Source organism: Copidosoma floridanum, unplaced genomic scaffold, assembly GCF_036245765.1.
Source record: "Copidosoma floridanum isolate Cflo_tuat_1 unplaced genomic scaffold, Cflo_Japanese_pri ptg000025l, whole genome shotgun sequence".
NCBI classification, from domain to species: Eukaryota; Metazoa; Arthropoda; class Insecta; order Hymenoptera; family Encyrtidae; genus Copidosoma; species Copidosoma floridanum.
In genome coordinates, this window is record NW_028321902.1 from 6,837,461 (window position 1) to 6,853,199 (window position 15,739).

The window sequence follows — 15,739 nt, forward strand, 5'->3', positions numbered from 1 at the left end:
GCGAAGCTATCGCGCCACTCGGCACGCTTTGTTTGCTCGTTTCTCTCGCTTGTATTTAATTTTTATTGTATCGAGACTAAGAGAAATCGTGATGCGGCGAATCGCAAGAGTGGATAGAATTTTTTTTTAGTTGATTTTCATCCGATATATCTGATTGGTTGTTATAAGAGTGATTTATGAGTGATAATGGAAGGTCAAGTGCAGATGTGCGTATGCAGGTGTTGATTCGAAGCAAACGAAAACAGGTAAAGAGAGAAAAAGTTTTTTTCTTTTTTTTTATGGTGGGAATCCTCTAACTATTTGATTGATGATTGAAAATTAAAGGTTTAATGATAATAGTTTTTTTTTTCCTACAAGCACCCGTGTAATATAAACAGCAAGTATTCAAAATAAATATGGGTAGATGCAAGCAAAAGAAAAAAGAGATAACGATTTGAGAGCAGATAAGTAAAGTGATAGAACCAATGAATGGTAATTGCATTTTTTTCTATTCGAAGAGGTGTTTATTAATCGAATTCTATTAATAATTAATAAATTAGCTCGTGGATATACATGCTATATTGACACTATTTTTCAATCAACATACAAAGTCACAAAAACTGCGCGAACAGGTTCCTTTTCCAAAAAAATTTTATCGAACGTTAATCAAAAACTACTAAATTTCTGTGTTCTACTACTACTAAGATTTTACTACTTATTAGACTTTAATTGCATACTAAAAAAATGTTTTTTTTCAATACAAATCATATGAAGGTATACCAACAGTTATTATTTATATTTTTCTTCATAAAAAATTAAGTTAACCTATCTACTCTAAAATTTGTATGGTTCTACAACTAATGTATTTTTGATATCATGTTTCTAGTCATATAAGTAATAAACAGTGATGTATTTCGTTATTACAAAATAATGTGATAAAATCACTTTAAATTACAACAATAAATTTTGTGCAACAAGTTTCACAAAATCAAGTAATTCCTTACATCAGATAGAATGTAAAGTCCAAAAAGAGAGGAAAGAACAATTTATAGATCGAAAGGTATGCTGCGCGAGCCTAACTTCATTTTAAAAATAATTCGTAAACACTTGAGTCAAAAGGAATTAGCGTCATCGCGCAAATAGCCCTAAGGATCATGTAAATACAAGCGCTTTTATACACCGGGTTCCTCTTTCTTTTCTTTTTTTCTTCTCTGAAAGTTCGCTTCGCTCGTCCAATACCGGAGAAAAGGAAACATACAACGTGTTAGCCTAATAAATTTTATGTCCCTGAACTTGGAGCTGATGCGTAAAACAGATCTTCTCGGAATCGCTGTTTTTTCTTTTGATCCGATCGATCAGTCGCGCTTAAAATTTTTCTTTCAATTCTTGGAAATTTTATTATTTTTTTCCGTACTTCATTCCACGCAAACGGCTTACTAGACGTACCCTTGTTTTTTAAATCCCAAAAGTATTTGTTACGGTATAACCATACGTAAAATTCGACGTTATTTCACGGGATCAACAAAAACAACTTTCCCAAGCACGCGTATGCGTACAAAAAGAGATACCTATCGAGATACACACACAGAGTTGTTATTACACACCTTGTTTATTTAAAATTTCATAATAGTATAATTTTAAAAAATAAAAAATACTCTTACGACATTGATTAGTCATCTTTCTCCAATTTTTTTTTATTTTTTATTTCGTTTTTATATTTAACTTCAATATTATTTTCGATTTAAATGCAGTGTGTTTTATTTGATATTATTTCAGGGGCTTCAGAGTCAAAAAATATCCACCCGCAAATAATCGAACGCTTCAAAAGTCTGTGAAGTAATATCAGAAGCCTCAACATTTTTGGGAACCTCGTCTTTTCATGAAGTTTGAGAACTTGACTGACCAAGAAAAACAAAGTGCAAACAATTCATCCTAAGCTGGAGCAAGTAAATCTGATGGAAAATCCATGTCATCCGTCAAAGGCAGATTTAGTTTTTCAAAAGACGATGGGGACGAGCTACAGTCCAGTCTCCGGTTCTTGTTCAATGGCAAGTATCTGAATGACATATCCGTCCCTAACTTTTCGCTCGTTTTTGATACTATGTCTGAAAGCGTTAAGGTGACCTTTTATTGTCCGTCCATGCATATACCTGCTCATCGATATAGTGTCAGATTGGGTTATTTTTGAAAATTCATATTGCAGTTTAACGACAATTTTAGCCTGAGTTTTACACTTGATTTTGGCACAGTAACACGCTCCTTTCTTGATCGAAATACTTAGTAATATACTAGTGACATTTATCCTATAAATGAAATTAAATTACGTACATCTCTCCTTCCGACTACCGATTTTTTAAACTCCTTTGCCATGAAAGTAGATTTCGTTTCATCGCAATACCATTGTCCGCGTCGATTTCGCTGAACTACTTGTCGACTCTTAAAATTTGCGCAACTCGATCAATCGATAACCTTCGATCATGTTTAAATTCAAAGTGGAGAGGCTCGAAGGATAAAAAATGAGATACATTCAAGCCACGTCTACGTGTAGGCCTATCAAAATTCCGAGCTCAGCGCGAAATGTTACGTATTTGCTGCGTACAATGGGTATCGATAAAAAAAAAAACGACTATAAGCGTACCTATACTACACGTGTTTAGCGTGTCAAGTTTTTAAAAATCGTACGTTGAGAAGGACGCTTTCTAGAAGTGCTCGAATATAATGCCGAGGATTTAAACGAAGATACATATGACTATACAAATTCATTATATTGGTTTTGTTATTTCATGTAAAGTGTCATTACTGAGTACTTTTTATTTATTTATTATTTTTTTTTTTTTCATATAAATACTTATTGTTGCTCATATTTTCTTTAATCATCCTTTTGATTTACGTGTTTTCATGATAGAGTTTCCAGTGAATTTTTTTTTAATGATTTTCATTCTTACTTCGTGAATATCGCGATTTCTTATTTCATCGTACATTTTCAAATAGTATAATTGCAATTTTTCAATAAAAAAAGTTAAATATTACTTTTTACTTTTAACTTAATGTAAAAAATTTAATAGTTAAAAAAAAAAAAAGAAAAAAAAAGAAAATATTTGGGTAAATTACTAAGTTAATTTTAAATGCCACATTTTTTAAAGTTAATCGATATTTATGTTCTTAATTTTACGGTCCTTTGGGTAACAAAATAATTATTAATCTTATTTCAAAACATTTACACGTAATGGCTAAATACTGAAACTATTTAAAATAATAGCAAGGCTTACAACCAAACCAAACATGTGTAACAAAATAACTATTTTTTTTTCTCGTTATTCCAAAGAAAGTGGAGTTGTACAGTTGTAAAAAATATTTACAGTAACTAATCTAATTTTCAAGTCTTACTAATAGAAAATGCAGTAATCACTTGTGGGTAACATAAAGTACTTTTTTTCTTTTTTAGCTATTCGGTTTCATAATTGTATGAATTTTCTTTTAGCCAACTTCATTCTTACTCACATACTATATAATTAAATAATATTATAGTACCAGCCAAACATACGTAATACATACCTATCTATATATTAAATAAGACTCGAAAATTCAGCAATCAAATTGAAAACAAGAAGACGCATAATATAAGTATAGATACAACAAGCATCGCGCTCCTGTGTTATGGAACTGGGCCAACGGGGCGACGCGACTTTTATAAATTAAAGGCCTTTTTTACTCTCACTTACCAAATGGCCGGCGAATGTGGCACATGGTTAATATGTGTATACGTGCATGAAGTATGGTCGCAACTGCTGCTTGGAGAAAAAAAAATCGATATCAGTATCGGTAGCCGGGAGCAACTGCTTCGTTTCTGTTTTTTTTTTTTTTTTTTTTTTTTTTTTCTTATTTTTTTTATTTGGAAGGTTTCGCGAGACGGGTTCAACTAGTTTGGAAATCAGCTTGAGACTTGGGGACCAACAAGATTAATTCTCTCGTGATTTGATTTTTTAATTATTATGGCGAGAAGGGAGATAACAGACAAGACATGTGACTTTGTTTACACTGCTACTAGTTTTTCGTAGCGGATTTTTTTTTCTTTATTTGTAAAATAGTTTGACTAGAATTAAGTCACGTATTATTTTCTGTTGTACTCATTTTTCATGCGTTATCGATGTACCCTTGGTGTTTTAATCTGCAAGTCAGATTTTGATCTCAAATGCATTTTTCAAGTTAATATTATTTGTTTTGTCTTTATCATTTGCTCTAGTGAGTTTTTACGAACAGACAAATATTTCGTAATACATTGTATAATTTGATTGATCACTGCAGACATAAAGTTTGTTCCTTTTAATAATCATACATCAAAACAAGATATCTTTTAATTCGTAGATTTTGTGCTAAATTTATGTAAACTGATTTCAAATTACATATACGGAATTACCTGTCTTACTTGATCTCATCTCAGCCCAGATATGTCAGAAAGTTGAAAATTTATTCAGATAGTATGTATTAAACTATTTTTTTTAACTTTTAAAATACCTATCACGAAATTCGGGCAGAAACTCTACAAAAGTTTTATTTATTTGTCTTTAATTTTATTATTGTTAATAATTAAATTACATTTTTCGATCAACTGGATAACGTTACCAATTTTATATCTATAAATATTATAATGTAAGAACGATTCATACGCGAATCTATAAGATTTATTTAAACTCATTTGTTATTTTCAGGGCAAGACTCTAATCACTCCAACAATCCTACCGAAAATATGGACTTTCACCAGATTGTAAGTAAAAAGTATTCCATCAGCGTTATATGTTGAAAATAAAAGTAGGATATTTGTAGATCATATCGTTTTCGTTTTTTTTTTTTTCAAGCGAAAAATAAGTAACACTTAAAACGAAAAAAAATAACTTTCAACTGAAACTAAAATAAAATCATGTCAGTCTCTTATTCCTTAATTGAAAATATACTTTAAGACTGCCAAAGAAGATTTTTTATATATTCTTTGTTAATTTTATTTATAGTAATTTATCTTATGCATTCAATAGACAGAAATTGTTATATCAAGTAATTGGGTATGTTTTTTAAACTATTTTATAGTCTCACAAAAGTTTTTTTTTTTTTTTTTGTGTACTTAGCTTTTATTTTAAGAAATTTTGGTATGTTAAACACGATAGAGCCTAAAAATATAAAATTTATATTTTTAGTTAATAAGTGTTAATTATACATCAAAATCATATTAAAATAGACGTAAGGACGCACAGTACAAAAATACTGGAATAAAATTGAGAGTCACACATATCACTGCGCTGATTTTTGAGGATATAGATAAATGTCTTATTAACGATCGCTAGTCTATAATATATTCATACTACAAATTTCAATCTAAGAATCCAACAAATAAATCTACAGTATAGAAGATTCCTTTTTTTAATAAGTATTTTATCCATATTTAATGCTTCCTATATTTTTTTTTAGAAAGGAACAAGTGATTTCGGATCCAGTTGGCTAACCAGCAATACAGGTGCAGTTAATGTTAAAGTAAGCACGTTTATAATAAATTCTAGCAAAATTTAATGAAAATCTAGAGCACGCGTTGTTCGAAAAATTTAAGCTGTCGGAAATTTACAATTTGTAGTTTTCGGAAACGGAAAATTTTGATTAATATTAAAGACGTATAAAATATTATTAACTGCTATAAAAAGAAAAAAGAAAAAAAAACATTTTTTGAATTAATTTATGCAGAATAAAAAATTTCCAAAAAAGTTTTTAAAAATTTTCAAGTGAACCAATTTATAACATCTGCTAAAAATATGTTGCAAACGAAATATAAATTAAAAAACCTATCATATTTATTAGAAAAACTGCTCTGGAATCAAATAGTATATTTTGATAATTATTTGGTTATACTTTCATTTTACGTTAAATAATGTAAAAACTAATTTATCCACGCAACAAAATTGTTCGTCATTTGTAGTTTTGTAGTTGAAGTAATAATTCATTAGGCATGACAAAAAATAATAATTGAAATCATTGTAATTAACCATTCATAAAAAAAATATTGTTGAGCATGAGAGTTTTGATGAAATAAAAGAAAAAAAAAATAATCACTATACTTGACAGGTATTGTTGGTTTTTGCTCAAGATGATAGACAGTCGGACATATTAGTTCAAACATGCGAAAAGCTGGGCTGGCATGTTTCAGAGGCACGAAACGCGGACGAGGCTCTTGAACTCTTCCAAACTCATTATCATGACATTGTAATTATTGACCGAAGGGGACTGCAACGTCAGCAGGCTGACGATATATGCAGGTATTATTTTTCATGATATTAAAAAAAGTATTTTTAATCACGAGATTCTATACTAAAATAAGTAAATATTCGTTTAACCGACAAAATTTTAATAGTTTTTGGACGATTTCTATCGTTTATTATTCGATTCGTATTTCACCGTTTTGCATGAATTTCAGAACTTTACAAAATACACATAACCATCGTACATCGGTAATGATAGCGCTTGTTAAACGATCGTGAGTGAAATTGTTTTATCAACTGTTTCTTTACTAATTTATATTTTTTACACGTATTCAAAAATTTTTATTATTGCAGGTTTTTCACTGAATCTAATCAAGATGAGTGTACCACGTTGCAAGTACTCGATGCTGGCTTCAATAGAGTAAATATTGAGTTATTTCTCTTACTTTTAATGAATTATTATACCAAAGCATGTTTAAAGTGTCATTTTTAAATAACAATGATGGATGACATTAAACATTTTTTAAGGCTCTCATAGAATGCTCGAATCAGAAAATTTTGATAAATGAGCTCATCGGAATCCACGCCAACGAAGTACAACCAAAATTACAACTAGCCACGGCCCATTCTCTGTACTTGGCTGTTCACAGATGTCGAGACATGATTCACGTGACTAACGATCGACATGTAATTCAGGTAATTGAAAAACTGTTATCATGGGTTTTTTGACAACTAAAAATAAAGGACTACCTGACATTTTAATATAACATAGCATTGTTATATGTAGTACAATGTTATATGATACACTTTAATTTGTTCATAAGCGACATACAATTTCATTACTTAATTTATACTTATACAGTTTGCCAATGAAGTAACTGAAAAATTATTAGGATATAAACTGGATGAAGTAATTAATAAAAACCTTAACGAAATCATTACCTGCGAAAATTTTAACCTCATGAATCAGTTATTACAAAAGGGTCTAGAATCATACGGAAATATGAACTGCAAGAGAAAATTTAATGGCCCTATAACGATAAGCTCGAGAATCATTCCTTTTTGTACCCATGGCAGGTGATCCCTTACTTTCACATTTATTTTTTGTTTAAATATAAATTTATTAGTATTAATAAATATATAAATGTTTCTGCAGGCGACCCACTCATTATATTTACATTTACGATACGACATATTTGTTAGAAAATATAGAAGAAATAGAAAAAATAAAATGCGGGTGGCCACATACAGTCAGCCACTTACATCCAAGGGGAAGTGCACATTCTTCGCGCTCATTCGATGTTGGATCGGTTAATAGTGATCGTACGTATTTATTACTTTTACCATTTCTTTTTACTTTGTTGATTTTATTGAAGGTATCAAGATTATCTTTGTTATTTTTATAAAGGATGACTATATTTTTTTCATATTATGACTGTCATAAATTTTTTTTTTTTTTACTTCTTATGTTTCAATAAGATCAGTATTTATTAATTTTTAAATGCAACGATATTAAAATATTCTTAAATTCTATTTTATCTTTTAATTCTGCTGTATGAATTTTGTCATAGTGCAAAGGAGGTGCAGTATTGCGAAGTTACATAATTTACCCATTGAAGCCCCAATCACGAAAGTTATAACTCTTTTAACATCTGCGATGATGGATGCTGCCCTTCCAGAAGTGGTGAATCAAATAAACAAAGTTTGTAAAAGTACTTTTAGATTTTTCAAGCAAAAAGCATTCAGAAATTATTTTATTACCCGGATATGTATGAAGGAAGGTGAATCTACAGAAAATATTGTTACGTGTATAATTTTTCATAAGTAGTTGATAAACAAATGACTGAATTAGTGTGCGTGTGATTCTGACGAGATTAGAGTCTTAGGATATCGATGGTAAAAGTATTTTTTCCGAGTAATCAACAAATTTAGGATGTATTTTTTTTGTAATATTGCTTCTGAAGTATGTTGTTCATGTTTTAAATTAAAATCTCATAAGTGTAACGTGTTCTTAAGGGGTATTTAAAAAATTTTAGATTTCGTAAAATTCTTTACAGCGTTAAAGTCTCTTGATACCTAAATTTGAATACTTTTGAAAAATCTCATAACTTACTAAATTTTAACAAAACTTTCAAACATTAAACTATCTGAGGAGTATATTACTTAAATACAAAGTAAATTAGCGTTAATTTGTGATAAACTCTATATAAATACGGCCCTCATCTGTAGAATCACCTTAACTAGTGTAAATAATAATTAAAATAACTATTCTCTACGGAGCAAACATTTCAATTTTACATTATGCAATGGTTTGTACTACACCTTTGCATATGCATACATAATAGTAAATACAAATTAAAATTTTCTACTAGACAAATATTATATACTTTTTGAAAAGCACAGGAAAACATTTTTGCTCGATCAAAAATAATTATATTAATTATTATTTGTACTAGTACAGTAATAACTTTTTGAAAAAAAACTATATTTAACTCTCGCATTACGTGATTTAAAGAGCATTAGCGTGAACATTTTTTCTTATTGAAAGGATTATAATTTAAATTAATATAAAACGCTATTGCATTGAAACAACCAAAAATGTACACACAAATTATTGAAATTGTTGAAATGTTCTGTTAGTCGGTATTTGGGTGTGCAATTTTATAATGTTTACGTAACGAGAGCTAACGTTAACACGAGTAGCTTTCCTAGCTCCTCTTTTCAAGTGAAGACGAGACCTTCTTCAATGTCTCGCTTTAGGCCATCGAGATATTAAAAACGACAGAGCTGTTCGCACCTTACGTCAAAGAGTCCGGCGACCTCACCAACGATCCCATCACTTCGGATCTCATTGGAGCACTCATTTCGGTAAGTCTATTTGACTGTCGTTTGTTAATTTTGTAGCTTATTTTTATCAAATAATTTATTGGGCAACAAGTAACAACACTATATCATAATAATATTAAAGGACACTTGGTTCTCGTGCCCCTAAAATTGTATTTTATTGTTCAAGGCACCTTTATACGCTCGGGACTCGCGGAGATCATCCAACGATTCGGTAGGACGTGTTCAAAGAATACTGCGCCAGCAATCGCCTAAGCCGACGTCTAGGAGTCAAAGAGGTCCCCGGGAAATCGAACTACTGTTGGAGAATAGTTTGAGCTGGGAATTCGACATATTCAAGCTCGAAATGTTGTCCGAAAAAAGGTGAGCAGCAATTTTTGCTTTCCTTCATGATTCAGCAACGCCAAAAAAAAACCTACTCCTTATTTCCAGGTCTCTTTTTTATCTTGGCATGCACATCATGAACCTGTACGGTGTACCTGCTCAACTAAAGTGCGAGGAACGTGTTTTGCTGAATTGGCTCACGGTTATAGAGGGCAGTTACAATGTTCAAAACAGTTACCACAATTCAACCCACGCGGCTGATGTATTGCAAGCTACCGCGCGCTTCATGATGTCCGACAGACTAAAATCTCTTTTGGGGCCCCTCGATCAAGCTGCGGCGTTAATTGCTGCTGCCACACATGACGTGGATCATCCTGGCGTAACTAGGTACACACAATCCTTATTATTGAGGGAAAAAAATAGACATTATTTACTTCCTTGCGATAAATATATACATTGTCTGTTTGCTTTTAGTCAATTTATATGTAATGCAGGACAGAGGCTGGCCATTTTATACAACGATATTTCGGTACTCGAATCTCACCACGCGGCTTTGACGTTTAAATTAACTTTGGCCGACTCGGAGGTCAATATTTTTAAGGTATTGATTATTTGCAACATTGAATACTTTTTATTTGATTAAATCAAAAAATATTGTGAATGAAAATTTTCTCTTTCAGGCATTAGACAGGGATACTTACAAATCCATCAGGCAAAACATTATTGATATGATTTTAGCAACTGATATGACCAAGCATTACGAGCACTTGGCAAAGTTCGTCAATATATGCAGTGTGCAATCCGAGGAATCGATGTCTGAGGTGTGTTTTTGACCAATAATTAAATTTCGTTTAAAATACACGATGTTTTAATAAAACTGTAATTATAAAAATAAAACTAATGAATAACTCTGTTACAGTTGTATTCTGACGCAGTTGATTCATCACCGCTTTCGATGGCGGAGAATGTAACTTTGGTCAAAAGAATGATGATAAAGTGTGCAGACGTTTCTAATCCTGCACGACCTTTAAAACTTTGTATTGAATGGTCAAAACGAATAGCTGAAGAATACTTTAGACAAGTATGAATAATACGAAAATTAATTCTTGTCAAATTATAGATTCAGGACAAGCCTGAAGTATCAAATGAAGCAAAAATTATTTTTAATTAAAGATAGAAACCGTTTTCAAACTGGAAGAACATTTTTGATTTAAATTAAATTTAATACAATTTTTTAGACTGAAGCAGAACAAGAAAGAAATTTGCCTGTCACAATGCCAACGTTTGAAAGGTCTTCATGTTCTATAGCCGCTTCTCAAATTGGTTTCGTTGACTACATTGTTAGTGGTATGATGGAGGCTTGGGACGGTATGTTTTTCCTACCAGAATAACAATTATTAGGGTGATAAATTCATCCCTTACGCTGTTTTCATTTGATGGTTTTCTTTGCAGCATTTATCGATTTACCAGAAATTATTAAGAATATAAGACAAAACTACGGAATATGGAAAGAACATAGCGTAAGTATATACTGTGCGTATTTATTGTATATGAAAATTGGGATGAATATTAAATTATGTGTTTTACCCTTTTGTTCCAGAAATCTGAAATTTTTACTGTACAAGATTGTGAAAGGCTGCAGCAGTCCTTGAAGTTACATATATCTCAATCCACTTGAAACATAGATTTCTTAATAAAATTAATATCAATATTTCTCATCGTTTTTTTTTCAAATATCCCATTCAAAAATAAAAAAATATACTTAACCTTACTAACACTTACGTCATTCAAAAATATTAATATTTTTGTTTTTATCACGTTGAATCATGCTTATCCAAGCTACTAATGAATTGGCGTTGCATAAATTTCTTTACGTGTTTACTTAAAACCAAGTGAACAAAAAAAATATGAAAAATTAATGGTTCCAGCGAACATAAAAATTATTCATACAAGTTGTAAAGATCAAAAACATAAGATACTTCTGAAATTTTTGACTCATAATGATTTATGATTATTTACAAGTGATTTACGTCAGGTGATGTTTTTTGAATTAATTGTAATTTGACAAAATCAATTAAATATAACTTTTCAAAAATAAAATATTAGTTTTAAATAAGTATTAAATGAAAATTTACGCTACAATAAAATACTAGTTAATTAAATACAAACGTACCATTAATTTTACTTGTCTTTCACTCGATTAAGATTGAAGTTGATGGAACATTTATGAGTACCTAATAGAAAAGCACTCAATATCTAAACAATCTTCGAACTACAGGGAAAAATTTAAATTACATTTTTATTATTATTCGGATCTTTATTTTTTCAATAAAACGATTCTACAAAATGTTCACTTTTTGTTTTTTGTATTACATTCTTTTTTTTTTTTACACATAATTCTCACAAATCTAACGGATTTTATACTAAGAAATAGTAAACAAGACTCTTAATATTTGTTTTGTTTGTTTTTTTTTTTTGTTTATTGTTCTTTTCTCTTAACTTTGCGATCTTTGAATAAATTGTCAATTACAAAAGGTTTTTTATAGGTCTACAAAGGTGTAGTTTTCATCTTTCATCAAGTTGCACATGGCGATACATGAATATTTCCATATTTTATTACTTTGTAAGATATATTGATAGTTCCTTAAAGTTTCAATCAAGCAATTAACCATTGGTAATCATATTGCTACTATAGAAATGCACATGCAGCGATAAAGATGCTGGTTAACATACATCAATAGTCATATTTTTTCTTTTGTATTTCCTTATACACGCAAATTACCAAGTTACGGATCCTTTTTCATTTTACTCCTTAAATCTACATATCAATGTTTTTTACTTCTCTGACACAATTAATCGTGGATCGGATACTCCACTTACATAATGGTTCTTTTTAATTCGATTCTCATCAACTCTTAGCTACACTTTTAAGAGGTTGTAATGCGAGCACAGTTATAGTAAGACATATGCATAAATTACGACATCAAAACTTTAATTCTTGTGGTAGTGTTTTATCGTACTTTTTTTGCTTCGTAAGTATATTAATAGAATGTTGATCAAGAAGTAACATGGTGTACCTTTATATTTATAAATTCTTCAACACTCAAGTCATGTTTTAATCATATCATTATTGAATCTAAGATTATAATGCCACTCCATGTAGACTTACATAATTATTTCTACCAAATATACCACAAATATTATAATGAGTTATATCTGCTAGAGTGTGACTTAATTTATCATTATGAACCTACTGCCCTAAATCACGCGTAACACCATAAAGCTTCAATGACATATAGCTATGCATTTTTACCATCTATCAAATGACGTTAATAATTTCTTCCATTTATAAATCAGTTTTGCATTTTATTTCCGTTTCATTTTGTTTTATTTTTATTTTTTATTTTTTTTTTTTTCATATTACTTTCACCTTATCAAAGAAATGTTAACCTTAGCTATTTTAAGTGGCTAACCCTAACATGACATAAAAACGCTCATCATATTTATGTGACTTGATCTTTTTTATTAAAAAAATGTTGTGATGGACTTTGCAGCGATGATAAAAAAGAATATTAGAAAGGTGGTACTAAAAAAATAGAAAGCATGCTTATTTCTAAAAAAAAAGACTAAGTAATAGGAAAAATGATTGGGATTATCTAATGATAGTGCCCTTGTGAGAACGTAGTAACATTCGTGCTTAAATAACTTTATGATTTAATAAAAAACTTACATCAAATGTGACTTTGCTGTTATAACAAAATTTTTCATTACCAAAAAAGACTTTTGACTATTTATCATTTGTTTGATACAAAAATTAGGTTAATACCTAATAGATGCAGATGTAATGTGAGATGTGTTTAGAAGTTTCTAAACTCATCATTATTCCATATACTTATTGAGAAAATACGATGACTTGGATAATGTGCAAATACAAGTTAGAGTATACGCATTATGAGTTTATCAGTATTACGTGATGAGGCAAGAACCTACTCAATACGATGGTGGTAAATAATTGATCTTAATATTTTAGTCAATTCTGTTTAAAAACCTATCGAGTGTTTCACATTTAAGAGTTAATTACTTCAAAACATTTAAATAATTTATGTTATGGTTGTAAATGCAATTTTATACGCAAAGAAGTTAATAATTAAATTGTAATATTATGCGACACAATGTTTTTCATAGTTAGATGTCAAATCTTACGATTTATTATACTTCTATCATTTAATAAAAGATTAAATATCTTTTAAATTTCGGCTTCTATTAATATTTATGATTACTATTAAATGTCATATTTTTCAAATTTATTGTGTCATACATATACAATTATATAACATCGAAGAAGTTAATTTAGTTAACTGGCGAAGAATCATGTTTATTAATCATTTTTTTTTTACTTTATTCAAAATGACTATACAATACACAAATCAGCATATTTTTAGAGCACATTTGCGAGAACTACCGCATTTTCATAAGTTATTAGCCTAACAGTGAGTTTAGTTTGTTCCCTTTCACCCTACAATCTTTATCAGTTAGGAACCAAACATTTCATGATCAAGCTTCGGTCCTTCACTGTTTTCATTTTAATAATCTTCTATTTTGAAGGTTGAATCAAACGTTTGATCTTATATTTTAAACACTATAAATAAATATCAATTCGAATAAATTTTAATGTTGTGTAAGTATAAGAATTAAGTAAGTAAAGAATTGAATTACAGTGTTACAACATGAGATATTAAAAAGAAAAAAGTCAGTAACTGCTACACTAAAAGAACTCGGTTTATGTTATATTTAAGGTTAACCTACACGACAAGCTGTATATGAAATGGTCAGAACATAATCCTTATTTTTTTAGCACTGCTAATTTTTTTTTTTTTTTTTTTTGCAAGCCCTTTGATCATTACACTAACAATGTAAATCTTTTCCTAACTGTATTAAACTCTTAAGATAAAATGCTACGGTAATATTCATTGGAAGCTTAGTCAAAAATAATCTTACGCATTAGTAGATTACAATTACTTAGACTAACTATGAATAGTTTATATACTTTATCTTAAGATTTTTAAACACTTTTAATTTTATCATGCGTAATATATTTCAATATTTTTCATTATTTATTGTGAGGTTTGCAGTCATTGAAAAAAATAATATTTAAGGTCTTGGGTCTAATAAAGATCCGTGTCAGCAAGACTTAAAAATAAATGATTTACTGAGCATCTTAAGATTAAATAATTAAATATTCAGCCCGATATTGATCAAACATAATCCCGATTTTTCAAGATTATGTACAACCATAATTTGTCATGAACATTTTTATTTATCTCGAGACTAACATGTACCACTAAACTTGTATGAATTAAGCATTAAAAATAAAAATTATAATCTTAATATAATAATATTCAATTAAGATTTGACAAAAAATAATGGATCAACTTTGCAATGCATAAATCTAACATATAGATCTAATTATGATTCCTGTTCGTGTTATAAGATTAAGGTGTTTTTTTTTCTCCATGGTAAAATATGTAATTTTATTTTTACATGCAAACGACTCTCTACTGTAAGATGTAATTAGTGAGATTTATTTTGTTTGAATCATAGTAAAGTAGATGGTTTTTATTTTTAATATTTATGTAGATTAAACGATGAATGATGTACAGTAATAAAGTTAATGTATTCAGTTTAATCGACTGGTTTACAAGTAGAGCAAAATTTAATCTAAAATAATTGACCTTTTAAGAAAGATGAGAATCTAGGAAATTTACGAGAAAATATTAACTTCATGATACTTATGCATATCTCTTTAGATAACGTATTTAAAACTTCCACTTTCTTTTGTTCTTAAGGCAACTATAAATCGATCAAGTCTCCACAAGACATAACAAAAAGCTAAATAGTTAATTATTTCAACTTAATCTTATGCCCTGCAGAGACAACTTAAAAAATATTTAGCGATCTATCAAGGTCTTAATATCGCGAATCCAGATTATACGATGAAAAAAGGTAATTTTAAATTACAGAGATCTTATTAATCAAGTTGTTGTTGATAATTTTTTAATGTTTACTGCATATAAATACAGTGGATAGGTATTAATTACTTTAGATAAATAGGTTTTGCAAAACTTTATGCAATAAAATTTTTGTGGTGTCTAGCTTGATTAGGTCGCTTAATTAGTTTTAATCTTAACGTTCCTACACTTTTATTACAGCTTACACTCAGTGTTTATTCAACACTATTGTACTTTCAACAATTATGTTAATGTCCCACAAGTTTTAAGGTTTTGAATTCTGTATTCTTTTTAAGATTATTTTGTCGCATTACATTCTCTTTTACTAGAATCTTAGTGATGTCG

General features: G+C 29.4%; 1 protein-coding gene across 1 annotated transcript; it reads left to right on the forward strand.

Annotated features, from left to right (window-relative positions):
• Positions 1-11,084, forward strand: Pde8 (phosphodiesterase 8). The gene is made up of 20 exons (XM_014350768.2): positions 1-245; positions 1,756-2,027; positions 4,689-4,744; positions 5,440-5,502; positions 6,085-6,275; positions 6,434-6,493; positions 6,573-6,639; positions 6,747-6,914; positions 7,081-7,295; positions 7,375-7,541; positions 7,790-7,920; positions 8,979-9,086; positions 9,232-9,425; positions 9,495-9,773; positions 9,861-9,987; positions 10,067-10,207; positions 10,306-10,467; positions 10,625-10,754; positions 10,839-10,906; positions 10,987-11,084. The coding sequence occupies exons 2-20, from the start codon at positions 1,946-1,948 to the stop codon at positions 11,062-11,064; spliced, it is 2,487 nt and encodes an 828-aa protein (XP_014206254.2). The 5' UTR covers positions 1-245; positions 1,756-1,945; the 3' UTR covers positions 11,065-11,084.
• Positions 11,085-15,739: the final 4,655 nt, after the last annotated feature.